General features: G+C 40.9%; 1 protein-coding gene across 1 annotated transcript in view; it reads right to left on the minus strand.

Annotated features, from left to right (window-relative positions):
• Nucleotides 1-506: 506 nt before the first annotated feature.
• The window catches only part of ITGA8 (integrin subunit alpha 8), a 120,505-nt gene continuing 106,036 nt past the window's right edge, over nucleotides 507-14,975 (minus strand). The window contains exons 29-30 of the mRNA XM_083405728.1: nucleotides 7,803-7,925; nucleotides 507-3,451 (exon numbers count right to left, since the gene is read on the minus strand). Of these exons, the coding sequence (XP_083261854.1) occupies nucleotides 3,365-3,451; nucleotides 7,803-7,925 (210 nt within the window). The 3' untranslated portion in view covers nucleotides 507-3,364. The remainder of the gene's footprint in view (nucleotides 3,452-7,802; nucleotides 7,926-14,975) is intronic.

Below are 14,975 nucleotides of genomic sequence, written 5' to 3' on the forward strand. Positions count from 1 at the left end.
ACACAAATTGGACACAAAACTGCATACATTTGTGAAAATAACATGGCACAATGCAATGGGGAATATCACTTGCAAAAATGTGTGAATAAGGAAAAAATGCACACTTAATCACAGACAAATATTTGTGACTCCCCCCCCCAAATGTAACTGATGCAGAAATGTGGTGATTTGAACTTTAAAAAGAAAAATGAGTTACTAATATATTGTTGATCCCTATTGAATCAAATGCAAGATCATTTCAATCCCAATTGCTCTGGGTGCTTCAATGAATGCCCAGTTGCTTTCTTGCACTGCGTTGATTCCGTTCATTTAAATAGAGGAGCAGATCTGTAGGATGTGCAAAGGACCTGCCTTTTCTATTGAAATGAATGGGATCAACCCTTGTAAAATTCCCATGGCAATAGGGAAGCAATGGGCCGGTTCCATTGTGTTACTACATCTTGTGGCATCAGAGAACCCATATTAAACTGAAAACATTTTAAACACATGCTAACAAAGCCTGAAAGTAAGGCAGGGAAGTTATTTTTTTATTTGGTTGTTAATCAATATATTCAAAAGGTTTCAGAGAATCACAAATGCCAGTGTAAACATGCGCCAGGTACATAGATAATATAAAGTATTGCACATAGAAAAAAATATATATCATCCACATTTCCTAATGATGTTTCATCCATCTGTAGTTGATGTGTAGGTGTTCAGCCAAGCCACCATTCTGGATAAACTATGGGTTTAAGTCAATAATTCAGCATTTAGAAAAGAGATACAACTCACTTCTTTTCCAAGGGTGGATATGTGAATAAGCTGGCAATGGTGCAGAAATCTGCAGCATGGTTTTGATACCTGAGGCAGTCATCCTCTGCATCTTATGAGTGCATAAGAGAAGTAAAAATGGTTGTAGCAAGAGGAAGCCCCCATCTTCACTGTCCTGCCTTGTTTCAACCAAGAACTGATCCCTGCCCCCTGAATGGTTCCCTGTAAAAACATAGCTCAACAGTTAATTGGATGAGGGGTTCAGGAGCCAATTGTCCGTTTGTTCTTCCCAGTCTCTGGCAAAAGTAGTATGAGTTTTGGCAAGGCAACAATTAGGATAATGGGAATGATTGAATCTGGGTCATAGGGTGCTAAACGTGAATTCAGCAAGCCAGGCAGGGAGAAGGGAAGAAAGTGAGCAGTGTTAGTACTTTCCAGCACATTTACATTGAGAATTTTACTTGTGGATTCAAAGGATATGAGTATAGAAGGTACAAGAAATTCAAAACCTCATACAGATTTTTTTTAAAAAAAATTATCCCAGTGCATTTAGTTTTAAGCAAGGTTCACCTGCTAACCTGGTCCAGCCATTCCAAAGTCTATGGACTGGTGGCTATTATGAAAGCTCATGTTTATAGGAACACCTTGGAAATCTTCCTGGATTAGGTCCAATGATTATCCTGCTGAAATTACTGGGCCTAAAGTAGTCTGAACAGGACTAATGCTAGATAAATTTGTAAGAGACAACAGGAAAACAAAAGTCAATAATAATAAAAAAGATCATTGCAATTCAGAAACCAGGTGCTCCTCCATGAGTCATGTCCCAATTACTCTCAGTGGCACCCTGCTAGTTTCCACACATGAAAAGGAAAGCACACAGATTAGCCCTCTCCATTGAAATTAATGGGAAACCATTCCATGTGCAGGAGTTCCCTAGACATGCACCGCAGCTCTCATGTTAAAAAAGAGACTTGCTGGATTGGATTGTTAAAAGTCCAAGTCTCCAAATGGTTTGCTAAAAATCCAATAGTATGGAACTTCCTTAGGAAAGCTATGGGAGCAAAAAAGAAAGACATGACCCTTACGTTGGTTTCAAACTAGATCTGGATACATTTATAAAGGTAATTTTTAATCTGTTATACAGATGTGCCACACTAGGATTAGGGGAGGTTTTGTTTCACTTTACATCTTCTTCACTTTGAATCATCAGTGGTTGTTTCAATTGGAAGCAGATGCTGAATGTTGGAAGCTCACTTGCGCTAGTGAGCCCAAGCTGAACTTTCCTTAAGAAGGCTTGGTGAATGGGGTTTGTTTTGCAGCAGAGGCTTAACTGATTTCGTTTAATTTACATTGGATGTTTCCTCCCAAATCAGGTTGGCCAGCTGATTTTTTCCGCTTTGCCTCACCTTATTGTATGTGGCTTAGGATCACAGGAAGCTGCCCAGTCAGACAATTGGCCCATTGAGCCCAGTATCATCTACCGTGATAAACAGCAATTCTCCAGATTTTCAGACAGGGGACACTCCCAGCCCTAACTGCAAATGTCAGGGATGAAACCTGGAACCTTCTGGGACTGCTCTGTCACTGAGCCATTGCCCTTCTTAGTTCACCTTACTAGCAGTAACTGGATTGTATTACTTGAGTATGCACAATTTACTACTGTCTTTTCTACAATTAGGCTGCAATCCTATATAGGTTTTGTTGGGAGTAAGTTCCAGACTTTCATGTGAGTATAGGACTGCACTCTGTGTCTCTAACATGGGACTCCAGACTTCTCTTTGCTTGGCAATCAGGATATAGTGGATAACCTTAATCTGCTATGTCCACGGTGTGGGGCGATTAAATAAATGGAAGATTCTATGTCATGTTCCTTAGGGTTCAGGTTGAACTATAATCTTCAGGGTCACTTCCCAGGCCTGTGATTCTGCAATTCTTTATCATACACTCCATCCTATAAAATAATATATACTTTTGCTTCCGTTCCGACTCTTATAACTGGTATATGGAATGGGCAGGATACATCCACTCTATTTACATGCAAAGTAATGTTATCATCAGTATAAAACTTCAGAGCCTATTTTGGTTAGGATGCCCAGCCTACAAAAAGATGGAAAAATAAATAATTGTGCCTCGCTTATGGAAAGTGTTTTAGAAGGCTACTTTTGCTTGTCAGAAGTACTTTCACAGTACCAACAATATTGCTTGTCTCCCTGAGCCAGAGTTTCATAGAAATTCCTATCCTTAGGGAGGCACCACAACATTATGCCATGATACAGTAGAGTTTGAACATTTTGTCTTTAAGCCATAACAGCAATGCAGGCGATTCACCACCACATCGTCCAGACTACAGGAGTGCTTTTAGTGCCATCCACGTGTGAATGACTCAAGTGATCCTTTGTTTAAATAAAACTCTCTCTCTCTTTTTGCTGCTCATCAGCTGGTTATGTTTTTGAGGCAGTGATCATTGTTCTTGTCTTCCCTTCTAAGGTCATTTATGTAGTGAATGCGTAAAACTCTGCATAGTTTGGATTACGACCACATCTTGGCAAGAAAGTTCCTGGTAAGTGGAATCTGTTGTACTTTTCTGCTCTTGACCAGGACGACTCTCCTCTTCCTATGTGTCAGTAGTCTTGTCACTTGTCAGTTGCACCCTGTCAGCCATGTCATCTCGAGGGGGCCTTGCTCTGTCAAAGAAGCCGCACTGGAACAAAACAAACAGTCAAATGTAGACAAGTTGGCAAAGCAACCATCTTTTCTCTCTTTTTCAGGTCCTACCCTCAGACTCAGACATTATGGTTTGGTGTCATACACCTGTATAAACATGTAGAGGAAATACATATGCATTGGCAGTGCTTTTGCCTTAAATTTTAATCAACCATCTCTGTATTTTTTTAAAAAAGCAGTTTAGTTACCTGGCTGTGAGAAGTTTTTAAGTCTTAAAAAGTTCTCACAACCAAGTATCCAGGGATTCCAAACATTAAACCCCTTGCTGCCCCACTGGCTGGATATAGAATTATACCATGCAGAAGCTGTTTTTAAATGCCTCCACAAATTTGTGTGATTGGCTAAGTGCAGAATGAGATTAAATAGGCCCCCCAAAAGCAGTCTGGACTGCCTGTAGGAGCAATCACTGAAACGAAATGTTTCAGGAAAAAAAATCTGGTGTGGCATGAATTGCTCACAGCCACTGAGATCAATCAAGCTATTCTGGACTAAAGGCTATTGAGTTTGCACATTGGAAACTCAGTTAAAAAGTGAATTCATTTGAACAAACAATCAAGGTGGTAACTGAAATGGAGAAGCTACTACAAGGTGATATTGTTTTAAAAAGCAGCAGCAGCAGGAGCAAAGGGGCTGCTTGAATGTCATGCAATGTCATAGTTATATGGACTCAGCCTGCTAAGACATAAGCCCCTTGGAAATCTGCAATCTTATTCATTCTCACAGCTTGCTTTTGAGTGAAGACTGAGCTGTGTCTTTCACAACAATGAACAGCCTTCTGAGCAAAAATTAATTGATCCACCTTGGCATCATCTCGTTTATAACTTCAGCTATTTATGTGAATCTGCCCTAAGCCTTCCAAGGGGCTTATGCTATTCCAGATGTTGCTGCAGTGATGTATTGACAATGCTGCCAGAAGATACCCTGGGACAAAGATACCCTGGGGAAATGGCAACTCTGTAGTTCTTCATCTTTGCAATGCGAACCACCTTTGGTTCTGTGATGGTGACCGTGGAGCAAGTGTTGCTGGTGCTGGTGGAAACCAAGTGTTCAGCATCTGTGCTCTAGTCTGCAACCCTTCACAGCTGTGAGCCATGAATCATCTAGTGGGGTAGATCAGAACAGTTGGCGAGTGCTCTGCCGAGTCTTATCTGTGCACTTGCCATTTCATACAAACTTGCACTGTGGTTGACCTGTCCTGAAGTCGACCTCTTCTCAAACTATGGAGGCAAGATGTAAGTGTGGGGTAGATGACGGAATGACAAGAGTTTGGTGTTGGGCAAGAGCCTCTCACCTGCTTGACTTACTAGTCTAAGCGAATGGATTTGATTATCTGCACCTTCCTTTGGGGAGCTTTTAAGTTCAAACAGAGATGATATAAAGGAATGGAATGCATTTTTAAAATATTAAATCTCTGCATGGCAGTCTTTGAAATTATCTTTTGGAAGGATTAATAGGAACAAGAAGCATGCTTGCTCTGTTCTTCTGAGTTTCTGTGCCAAGTCTGGCCAACTTGTGACCCTCCAAGAAGAAAACAAGCCCACCCAACATGTGTGCCAAGGGCTCCACAGAGCTCTTGTTTTTGCTGTCTTCCTGCAAAAACAGAGGGGAAACCAATATGGATATGGTCAGCTTTTATACAGGCCTATCTGCCACGTATGGAGGATTTCCTTGCTGAACTGCCAACCTGATACCTTGGAATAGATATGATTTATTTCAGAAGCCAAAAGTCAATGTGAGAGTTCCTGAGCATTTTCTATATCCTTAATAGCCAAACTTAAAACAAAAAAATGGAAGGGGAAAAAGAAGTTTGAAATGGACATGAAACAAGTGGTAAGGTGGATAAATATTTATTTTCTTTTAAATCAGATGTTTCAGATTGTTTATTTTAACTGTATTGTATCAGTGTTGTTGTTGTTTTTTAAAAAACGGTTCAAAACCAAATGTATGACCCTCTGTCAAACAATTTCATTTCTGCGTTAAACTTGCTATTCTATGTTAACGGAAAACCCTGGGGAACAAGATTTGACTTCTGAGGTCAAGCATTATAAATATGAGAAAATAAACCATGTACTGCATTTATTATTGTTGCAAGTTATGAATATTAATCACTCTTATCTACCAAACAACATGAATATTTACGTTTCATCTCATTACTGTTTGACACAATACTTGTCAGCTTTGCTTCTAAAAAGTTCAGGGCACAGTCTAACACACTTAACTCTACTGAATTATGGCCCATGTCTTCCATGAAATGATTTGCTTAGTGTCCTTGCACACGTACAAATAATAAAAAAATATATCTATTAAATTCATGCTAAACAGACATCACTCTGTAGTGCAAAAGGCATGTAGTGGGCTACATGACAGAAACTTTGGATTATGATCTTAGCAAGATAAAAGTCCTGTTTAGTTGCCAACCAATATATTTTAATATTCGTAGCATTCAATTAGCATGCACTCTTGCTCAAGAAATGCATTAGTAATGAAATGGGAAATGTGATTTTGAATCAATTACTAAGGTTTTCTTCTTCTTCTTGGGGATTTAAGTAACCATTTAAATGGCCTAGATTTAAATTACTGCACTTGATATACGGTGTTATCATAGTGTTAAAGTATGTCCAAACCAGATGGCTTTCTGGATTTTCTCACAGGATTGTTTTGGGGATAAAACAAGAAAGGGGAGAATTATGGGATCCTGCCTTGAGCGTGTTGGAGGAAAGGTGGGATATAAATGTAGCAAATAGAATGAATAAACATCTAAAGTTACTTTTAGTTACACAGAATTTTGGTATGTGGTATCTATGGTATTCTTAAAGATAAAATAACCAAGTCTGTAGAAGAATAAGTCTTGCTAAGCAGAGCCAGCATGTATCTGCAAGGACAAGTCCTGTCTCATGAAACGATGAGAGTTCTTTGAGAGTGTCAACAAGTACATAGATAGAGGTGATCTGGTTGACTGACACAACGTATCTTTACTTTCAAAAATCTTTCAATAAGGTAGCTCACCAAAGACTCCTGGAATAAGAGGCGAATCTTGACCCTACTGCGGATCAAGATCTGGTTAAGGAGCAGACAGCAGGAATAAATGGGCAGTTCTCTGAATGCAGAGATGTTGAAACCGGTGTCTACCATGAATCGGGACCTGCACTTTTTAGCTAGTTCATAAAAAACGATCTAGAGTTAGGAGTCAGCAGTGAGGTGGCAAAGTTTGCTGATGATACTAAATGGTTCTAGGTTGTTTAAACAAAAAGAAATGGCAAAGAGCTCCCAAAGGACCATTTGCAGAGTGAATGGGCAGTAAAATGGTAAATGCAATTCAATGTAAACAAATGTAAAGCGATGCTCCTACAGGAGGCAGTGATGGATAGCTTCAAAAGAGGATGAGACAAATTCATGGAGGAAGAGGCTTTCAATGGCTACTAGCCATGACGACTGTGTTCTACCTCCACTGTCAGAGGCAGTCAAGCGTCTGAATATCAGTTGCTGGAAACTGCTGGTAGGCAGAGTGCTGTTGCAGGCTTCTTACAGGCATCTGACTGGCTACTGTGAGAACATGATGTTAGACTAGATGCGCCAGCAGGCTCTCCTAAAGTTCTTACAGAGGCCTATTTCAGCGGTGCTTACCAAGGGGGAAAGACGGAAGGAAAGAGGAAGGTGAAATAACTGGGAAAACATTGGATGAGGATTCAGAACTCAACGTGGTCAGTAATAGGCATGATATAGACCACCGTGGGAAATGGCACCCATCAAGCTGGAATTAAAAACAACGTCTACACATCAGAGACATAGTTTTAAGTACTTTGAAGTCAATTGTTTCCAAGTCACTGAAACAAAAACTTGTAAACTGCTAGTGACTCAGTGATTGCAAGACTTTAGCGATGTAGTAAAAACATCAAACAGAGCCTACCAATATTAAAATAAAATCACTTGCAGCCTTAAAAAGATAACATTTCTTTTCCTCTGAAGGGGGTGCCCGGTCATGTTTCAAAAGATAATTCCTTGAGGTGCTTTGGGAGAAACAAACCTAGAGATGCTTCATTGTAGCACGCTGCCGAAATCTAAATTCCCCAGGCAAAAGAAGATCATAGGTCTTGGGAATCGCAGCCAATCTCTCACTGCTCACTTCTAACTAGCCTTCAATAATGCAAACAAGCCACCTCTTTTGAAAGGTCAGAAACACAAACATGTCAGCGATCCAAAATAAATAACACACCCATCTCGAATGTCCATGATTATTTTGCTCAGAAGATCACACATTTCACCCCTCCCCACCTCCCCATTTTGTTTTGGTATCATCTTCTCTAGTTTAACACCAATACATTACATACCTTCCACAATGCTAAGGTCAACATAGCCAAAACCAGCAGTCCAAGGAGTATGGCTAATATTATAACCCACAGCGGGATTATAAAGGAAATGTTTGGAGTAGCCCAAATAACAGATGTTTTGGTCTGAAATGGAAGATGAGAAGGGGGAAAAAAGATGAAAGGGTAAATGAAGATGAGTTATAATACAACCTGAAAGTGATTATATATGCAGAATTAGAAACTAATGGTGTATTCGTAAGGCCGCTGTTTTAAAAACTCAGCATACAGTATCTGTCAGAACTTCACAAAACTTAAATTCTTGCAGTTCTAGTGAGTGGTACAGAACTAAGTTTTATATAACTAAGTAGGCCCAATGAAATTAATGGACATGAGTTAGCCACACCTATTGATTTTAATAGGCCCACTTTGAGAAAAACCTATACAGTGGTACCTCGGGTTACATATGCTTCAGGTTACATACGCTTCAGGTTACAGACTCCGCTAACCCAGAAATAGTACCTCGGGTTAAGAACTTTGCTTCAGGATGAGAACAGAAATCGTGCTCTGGCGGTGCAGCGACAGCAGGAGGCCCCATTAGCTAAAGTGGTGCTTCAGGTTAGGAACAGTTTCAGGTTAAGTACGGACCTCCGGAATGAATGAAGTACTTAACCTGAGGTACCACTGTACATTTAAAGTAGTAAATTTAAACAGTCATGAGGGGGAAAGAATCCTTGGAACTGTAGTCTGTTAAGGCTCTTGAGAGTGGCTAGGAGACCTCGGTTCCCCTCAAAGCTTGCTGGAGGCATCAGGTACGATAAGAGTAAACAACCCTGTGGGGTAGACTGAGAGGTTGAGAGATGGTGACTTGTCTGAGCCCTCCCAGTAAGCTTTAATTATTGCTAAGCAGCAGATCAACATTTTGACCACTGCATCACACCGAGTCTCAATTTGGTTTTACTGCCATGGCTTCACCTCCAAACTGTAGTTTGCGTGGGGAACAGGAGCCTCAACTTGTCAAGGATTGTCAGCATCATTCTGCACTTAAGGTTCTATGCTTGTATCAGCCTTTCCCAACCTACGGCCATCCTGGTGTTTTGATAGCCTGCATCTCCCATTATTCCTGGCCATTGGCCATGCTGGCTGAGACTCATGGAAGGTGGGAGTCCAACAACACCTGGAAGGGACCAGATTGGAGCAGCCTGGCTTGCCAAGTCACTTCTGAAGCAGACACATGTAGATATACAGGTACATGTATTTTGTACTTGGGTATCTATCTGAATGCTATATGTCAACTGAACTCAGAAAACCACAAGACCTAGGTTTGCTACAGTTAAATAGGTTTAAATTTATATTATAGCTTAAACCAAATAAATCTGAGCCTCTATAGGCAATGGAGTAAGCAAGAACGAATGTCAACATTGCTATGATTTGTATTAGACATTGTGGTCTCTAGTCAGCTGACACAGCTACATACCTTGGGCAATATGCCGCTGGACAAAACCCCTAAGACAAAAGCACTCCGTCTTCTCATTACAGGAATAACATGAAAACGGTAACATTAGCTTTCCTCCCCCCACTTTGAAAAAACATTTGCTGTCATTTTTAAAGACCGTCTAGTACACTTTGTAAAATGGCAGGTAACAAGTCTTTTACAACACATCACATATAAAAATAACTTGAAGTTCAACAGAAATATAAAATGTATTAACACCATTCCCCTACATTCTGGCTTAGCCCTGACCACAAAAGCTGGACCAAATAAATAGATCTTAGAAAACTTTTGAAATATACTTAAGGTTTGGCTTTACTGGGTCTCCAGAGGAAAATTATGTGCTTTCCAGCAAAGTCAAATTATATATATATTTCTAATCCTGCACATTTTCCAACATTCTAAAGCTCTCTTTCGGTAGATGTATATATGAAATATACCCAGTTTCCATCCATCTGAGGTTTATGGTTCTGCTGAACTCCGATGTTGCCCATTCAGATTAATGGTGTGTTAACTGGAATTTGAACACAGACTTCCTATTCTGTGTATACCATAGATGCAAGTGCCACTAGGGATTTTGAATGCATGGTTGCTATGTTGGCCCGTGGATCTTACTTGCGGTCAGACTGGTGACCTACAATGGACTCCAGAGCACGTAGCTCTGACTATAGGTGAGGTCTGCAATGTCAGCAGTTTCTAAGCTGAGAAATCGCTTCCAAGTCAGTGCTACTCCTTGAGCTTTGTCCACTCTGTTTTCCTCATCTCCTGGTCTCCCCATTTGGAAAACCACCAACTCATCCTTTCTCTAAAGCAACCTGCATTTGCTCTTCATTAGTATGAGCCTTTCTGAATCAGCCACTTTCCCCCCACTGCTATACCACAGCTTACCATATGGGGCAGTGGGTAGCAGTTCATGACAGTACTTAAAATCACATATCAACAATGATTCATGCCCAAACTCTCTACAATTTCTTGCTTCCAACAAAACAGTTCTCTGGGTTTTCCAGTACAAAAATAAATGAAAAATAAATCTATTCTTCAGGTGTGAATGGAGGATTGAACACACTGAAGGCTGAGAATGAGTGGAAAGGCGAATGGTAGAAATCAGTGCCAGGGATCATTTAACAGGAGCAGGTGGCATCAAACCTGGTGTTTTATGATCCAGTATGAGAAACGGGACATCAATTTACTATTTTCCTGAGAGCAGAAGAATACTTGAGATCCACCACCCCATTACTCCTGATCAAAGACCTAGATACCGTAGGTTTAAATGCCAATACAGAGAGACACATAACTGACAGCCATTTCAAAGATTTTCCCAATTGGGCCTGTTGCATTCTGATTACATAGAGACAAGAGCTTTTAAGTGCAGCCAGAAACTGAGATATGCACATTGGAAATATTGAAAATAAAGCACCCCAACTTACTGGTCAAAGTTAGTAAGCATTTCAGAGAAAGTCAAATACCCACCCCCCAAGACATCTAAATCTATAAGGGATGCCATACGTCTGGGATTTGTGTGTCAAAAATGGTGTCTGGGCAGAATTTTTGAAAAGCAGCTGAAATGCCCAGATGTATGTCAGCTCATAACAGGGGGAATAAAGCTCAATTTTTCTGTCCAGATTTTCACTTTTTGAAATATGGCAACCCTAAAATATATGGTGCAATGTGAATTTAAATAGCTCACTTTTCTAGTTGCTTTTGAGCACTGAATATTAACTGCAGAGGCTTCCTAGGTCAGTAAGTTCAGTGGTGGTGGTAGAAGGGGCTCATTTTAATTAGCTAATAAATATTTTTCAATGACTTTCCTTGTGTTCCTCAATAATGCTCTCTAGCTGGCATGGAAACATAAGGGCAGGATGAGTGAGGAAAAAGGTCAATGGCTCTCATTTGCAGCAATCCTCTACACAGAACTCTCAGTCAAGGAGACAAATGAACTAGTGCGGAAGGTTGCAGGATGTGGACGCTACAGACATTACAACATCTGGGACCAACTTGGCCAGAGAACAGAAGCAAGGATTTTTCTCTCCTCCAGGACAGATCTCGCTCAGCAGATATTTATGCTCTTTGTTACAGTGCCAGACATCTCAGTAGTGCTCTTAAGCATGTAACCATTCCCCATTTCTCAAGTGGCAAGCAGTTTCAAGGGAGGCCCTAGTGGGTTTAGTTCCCGTTGGATGAGAAAACAGTGGAGATGCAAGGATGAGGAACTGGGCCCAGCTGGTGAGCCGGATTCTTATTTCTTCCACCCCTTGCAGGTCAAGTGGGTGGGTCTGCTAACCTACCACAGTTTTGCCTGAAGCCGTAGCAACCAGGTGCAGCAAATCCCTTCTCAGCCCAGACTTAGCTGTACTGACTCCCCCCCCCCCAATGTCATTTATATGCCAGGTGCAGGACAGGCAGACATGGCTTGGCCAAAATGGTCTGGTAGGCCAAATGAGGAAGCCTGATGGGCCTCATTTGCAATAATATAATAATAATTTATTATTTATACCCCTGCCCATCTGGCTGGGTTTCCCCAGCCACTCCGAGTGGCTCCCAACAGATTAGAAACAGAATAAAACATCCCTAAACAGCCCCCCCTCCACTGACCTAAGGGGTCGTTGTCATGTTTGCTTTATTTACAAATACACAAGCAGAGCACAAATTGAGGTGAAGAGGCACCTTCTACAAGAGAGAATATAGTCACCATGCATTGAAGCCATCAATAACTTCAGTTTCCATGACTTTAGCCAATCCCCTTTTAAAACCACCTAGATTGGTGGCCATTACTGCATATTGTGATAGTGGCTTCCATAGTTTTAACTCTGTGCTATATGGAGAACCCTTTGTCTGTCCTGAATCTTCTCACAATAGACTTCATTGGATGACCTCAGGTTCTAGTATTCTAACAGAGAGAGAGAGAGAGAGAGAGAGAGAGAGACCTTCTATCAACTTTCTCCAAACCATTCAGGGAAATATGGTTGGCTCCAGATTTTAAAGAAAGATTTTTTAACACTGGCTGTTAACGGAAATGTTTTATTGTATATATTGCTGTCGAAGCTTTTGTTGGTGACTCCATTGGGTTTATTTAAACTGATTGTTTTATTATAAACTTAATTGAATGTTTTCATTTTTTTTGAACTGATAAAACTGTATATTTGTTATTAAATGTAAGCCACCCTGGAAAGGCTATAGTTTAGAGATGATAATAATAATAATAATAATAATAATAATATCTTTATTGTCATTGCCCCCTTCGGGGACAACGAAATTACTTGGCTGCTCCATAAAAACACTAATTAAAAAATATAGTAAAATACAGCAAGGGAGATTAGATGACTTTCAAAGTCCGGGCTTCCCATTCAGGGCCGAGATCGCTCTGGAGAAGAAGCTGTTCTTAAGACGGCTCGTTCTTGTCTTCATCGTCCTGTATCTCCGTCCCGACGGCAAGAGCTCGAAGAGACAGTGACCAGGATGCGATGGATCTTTTACTATGTCCAGTGCCTTCCTATGGCACCTTGTGGCATAAATCTGCTCTAAGGTAGAGAGTGGGCAGCCAACAATGCTCTCTGCTGCCTTAACAACCCTGCGCAACCCCATCCTGTCCTGGGTAGTACAGCTTCCGTACCACACACATAAGCCATAAGTAAGCACGCTCTCAATGGCACAGTGATAGAAGGCAAGCAGCAGTTTCTGCGGAAGATGGTTTTTCCTTAGTATTCTCAAAAAATACAGCATGCAGTAGATGCTCGGGTTGCGAATGTGATCTGTGCGGGATGCATGTTCACAACTCACAGAGTTCGCAACCCGTGTCTGCAATTTTACCTAATATACACATTTGTGCAAATAATTCCCCACTAATACAATGCTTTTTTGTACATTATTCTCACTTATACATTATATGCATTTTTATGCACCCTTTACTGTAGTATATGCATCTTCATACACGTTAAAAGGCTGATGAGCTGCATTGCAAAATTCAGCGTAAATCTCAAAGGATGCCTGTGTTTTGGTTCATATATTGTTTTGGAAAATGTGAATCAGGAAGATTTGGCTTTCAATGCAATCTGAATTGAATTTCTCCTAAGGGGATTAATGTTCATTTCATGGTTGCTGAATGTACCACCTAGAGTAGAATAATTATTTTTATTGTGATGGTCTGTGTGGCATTTCTACAGAATGTTGTGAGCCACAAGGCATTTTATTGTTCTGAACCAGAGCTCTGCAAGGTGGGTTAGGCCATTGTGTCTAAGGCCACCCATGCAGTGATCTATATGAATGAGAAAAGATTTTTGCACCTGGACTTCCCATGCGTTTCTCTTACATAACTTGGGGCTTCCTGGCCTTCATGATTTTCTGCAGTTTTCAGAACATGCACATGTTCAGGTTTTTCTCCACTACCTTGAAGACTGGAGATACTTTCTTAAAGGAGAGAGAGAAGCTGTTCTGATAAAATGACCCTATTCTGCATGAGAAAATCAGATTTCATCTTGTAAGGCAAGATGGTGGCCAGGCATATTTGGGTTTAAAATATGTATTAAAGAAAGGGGCAATTCCAACAGTTGTCCTCCTTGCTGCTGACTTCTTTATGCCAGCTAAAGGCATTTCTGTTCACTGTTTAGAAGAAGTGATAATGGGAACCATGTCAACATAGACGCTATGGAGACGCTTGAAGCCTTCTGCTATGTATAATGTTTTAATGTTGGTTTTAGATTTTCATGCTGTATTTTACGAGGTGCTGCACTTTATGGACTGTATAAACCACCCTGGGGTCTGGTTAGATAAAGGGCAATTAGAAAATAACCTATACCAGCTAAAATATTTTGTACTTTGTCTAATAATCCTTGTCACGGGTAAACACAGGAAGTGAGGAGCCACGCCATATACCAGCAAAGTCACTGACCTGTGCACATTGCATGGAGTACGGCAGTAGAAACATAGGAAGCTGCCTTATCATAGAATCAAAGAATTGTAGAGTTAGAAAGGACCCCAAGGGTCATCTAGTCCAACCCCCTGCAATGCAGGAATCTCGCCTAAAGCATCCATGGCAAATGGCCACACAACCTCTGCTTAAAAACCTTGAATGAAGGAGACTCTACAAACTCTCAAAGGAATCTGTTCCACTGTTAAATAGCTGTAACTGTCAGAAAGTTCTTCCTGATGTTTAGTTGGAATCTCATTTCTTGTAGCTTGTGACAGCCCTTGAGATATTTGAAAATGGCTATCATATCTCCCTCACTCTCCTCTTTTCCAGGCTAAACAAACCCAGATCCTTCAACCGTTCCTCATAAGGCTGATTTCCAGACCCTTGATCATCTTGGTTGCCCTCCTCTGCACATGCTCCAGCTTGCCTACATCCTTCTTAAATTGTGGTGCCCAGAACTGGACATAGCATTCCAGGTGTGTCTGACCAAGGCAGAATAGAGCAATACTATTACTTCCCTTGATCGGGACACTATACTTCCGCTGATGCAGCCTAGAATAGCATTAGGGGTTTTTTTTTGCTGCTGCATTACACTGTTGACTCATGTTAAGTTTTTGGTCCACTAGGACTCCTAGATCCTTTTCACATGGCCATTCAGGTGTCCCCCATCTTATATTGGTGCAGCTGGTTCTTCCTGCTTAAGTGCAGAACCTTGTACTGATGTCTTTAAACCGAGTCTGACCATTGGTTAGTCCAGTCCTGTCAACACTGACCTGCAGAGTCTCCCCAGGATTTAAGA

The sequence above is a fragment of the Podarcis tiliguerta genome (assembly GCF_965153285.1).
Source record: "Podarcis tiliguerta genome assembly, chromosome: 12".
In the NCBI taxonomy this organism is placed as follows: domain Eukaryota; kingdom Metazoa; phylum Chordata; class Lepidosauria; order Squamata; family Lacertidae; genus Podarcis; species Podarcis tiliguerta.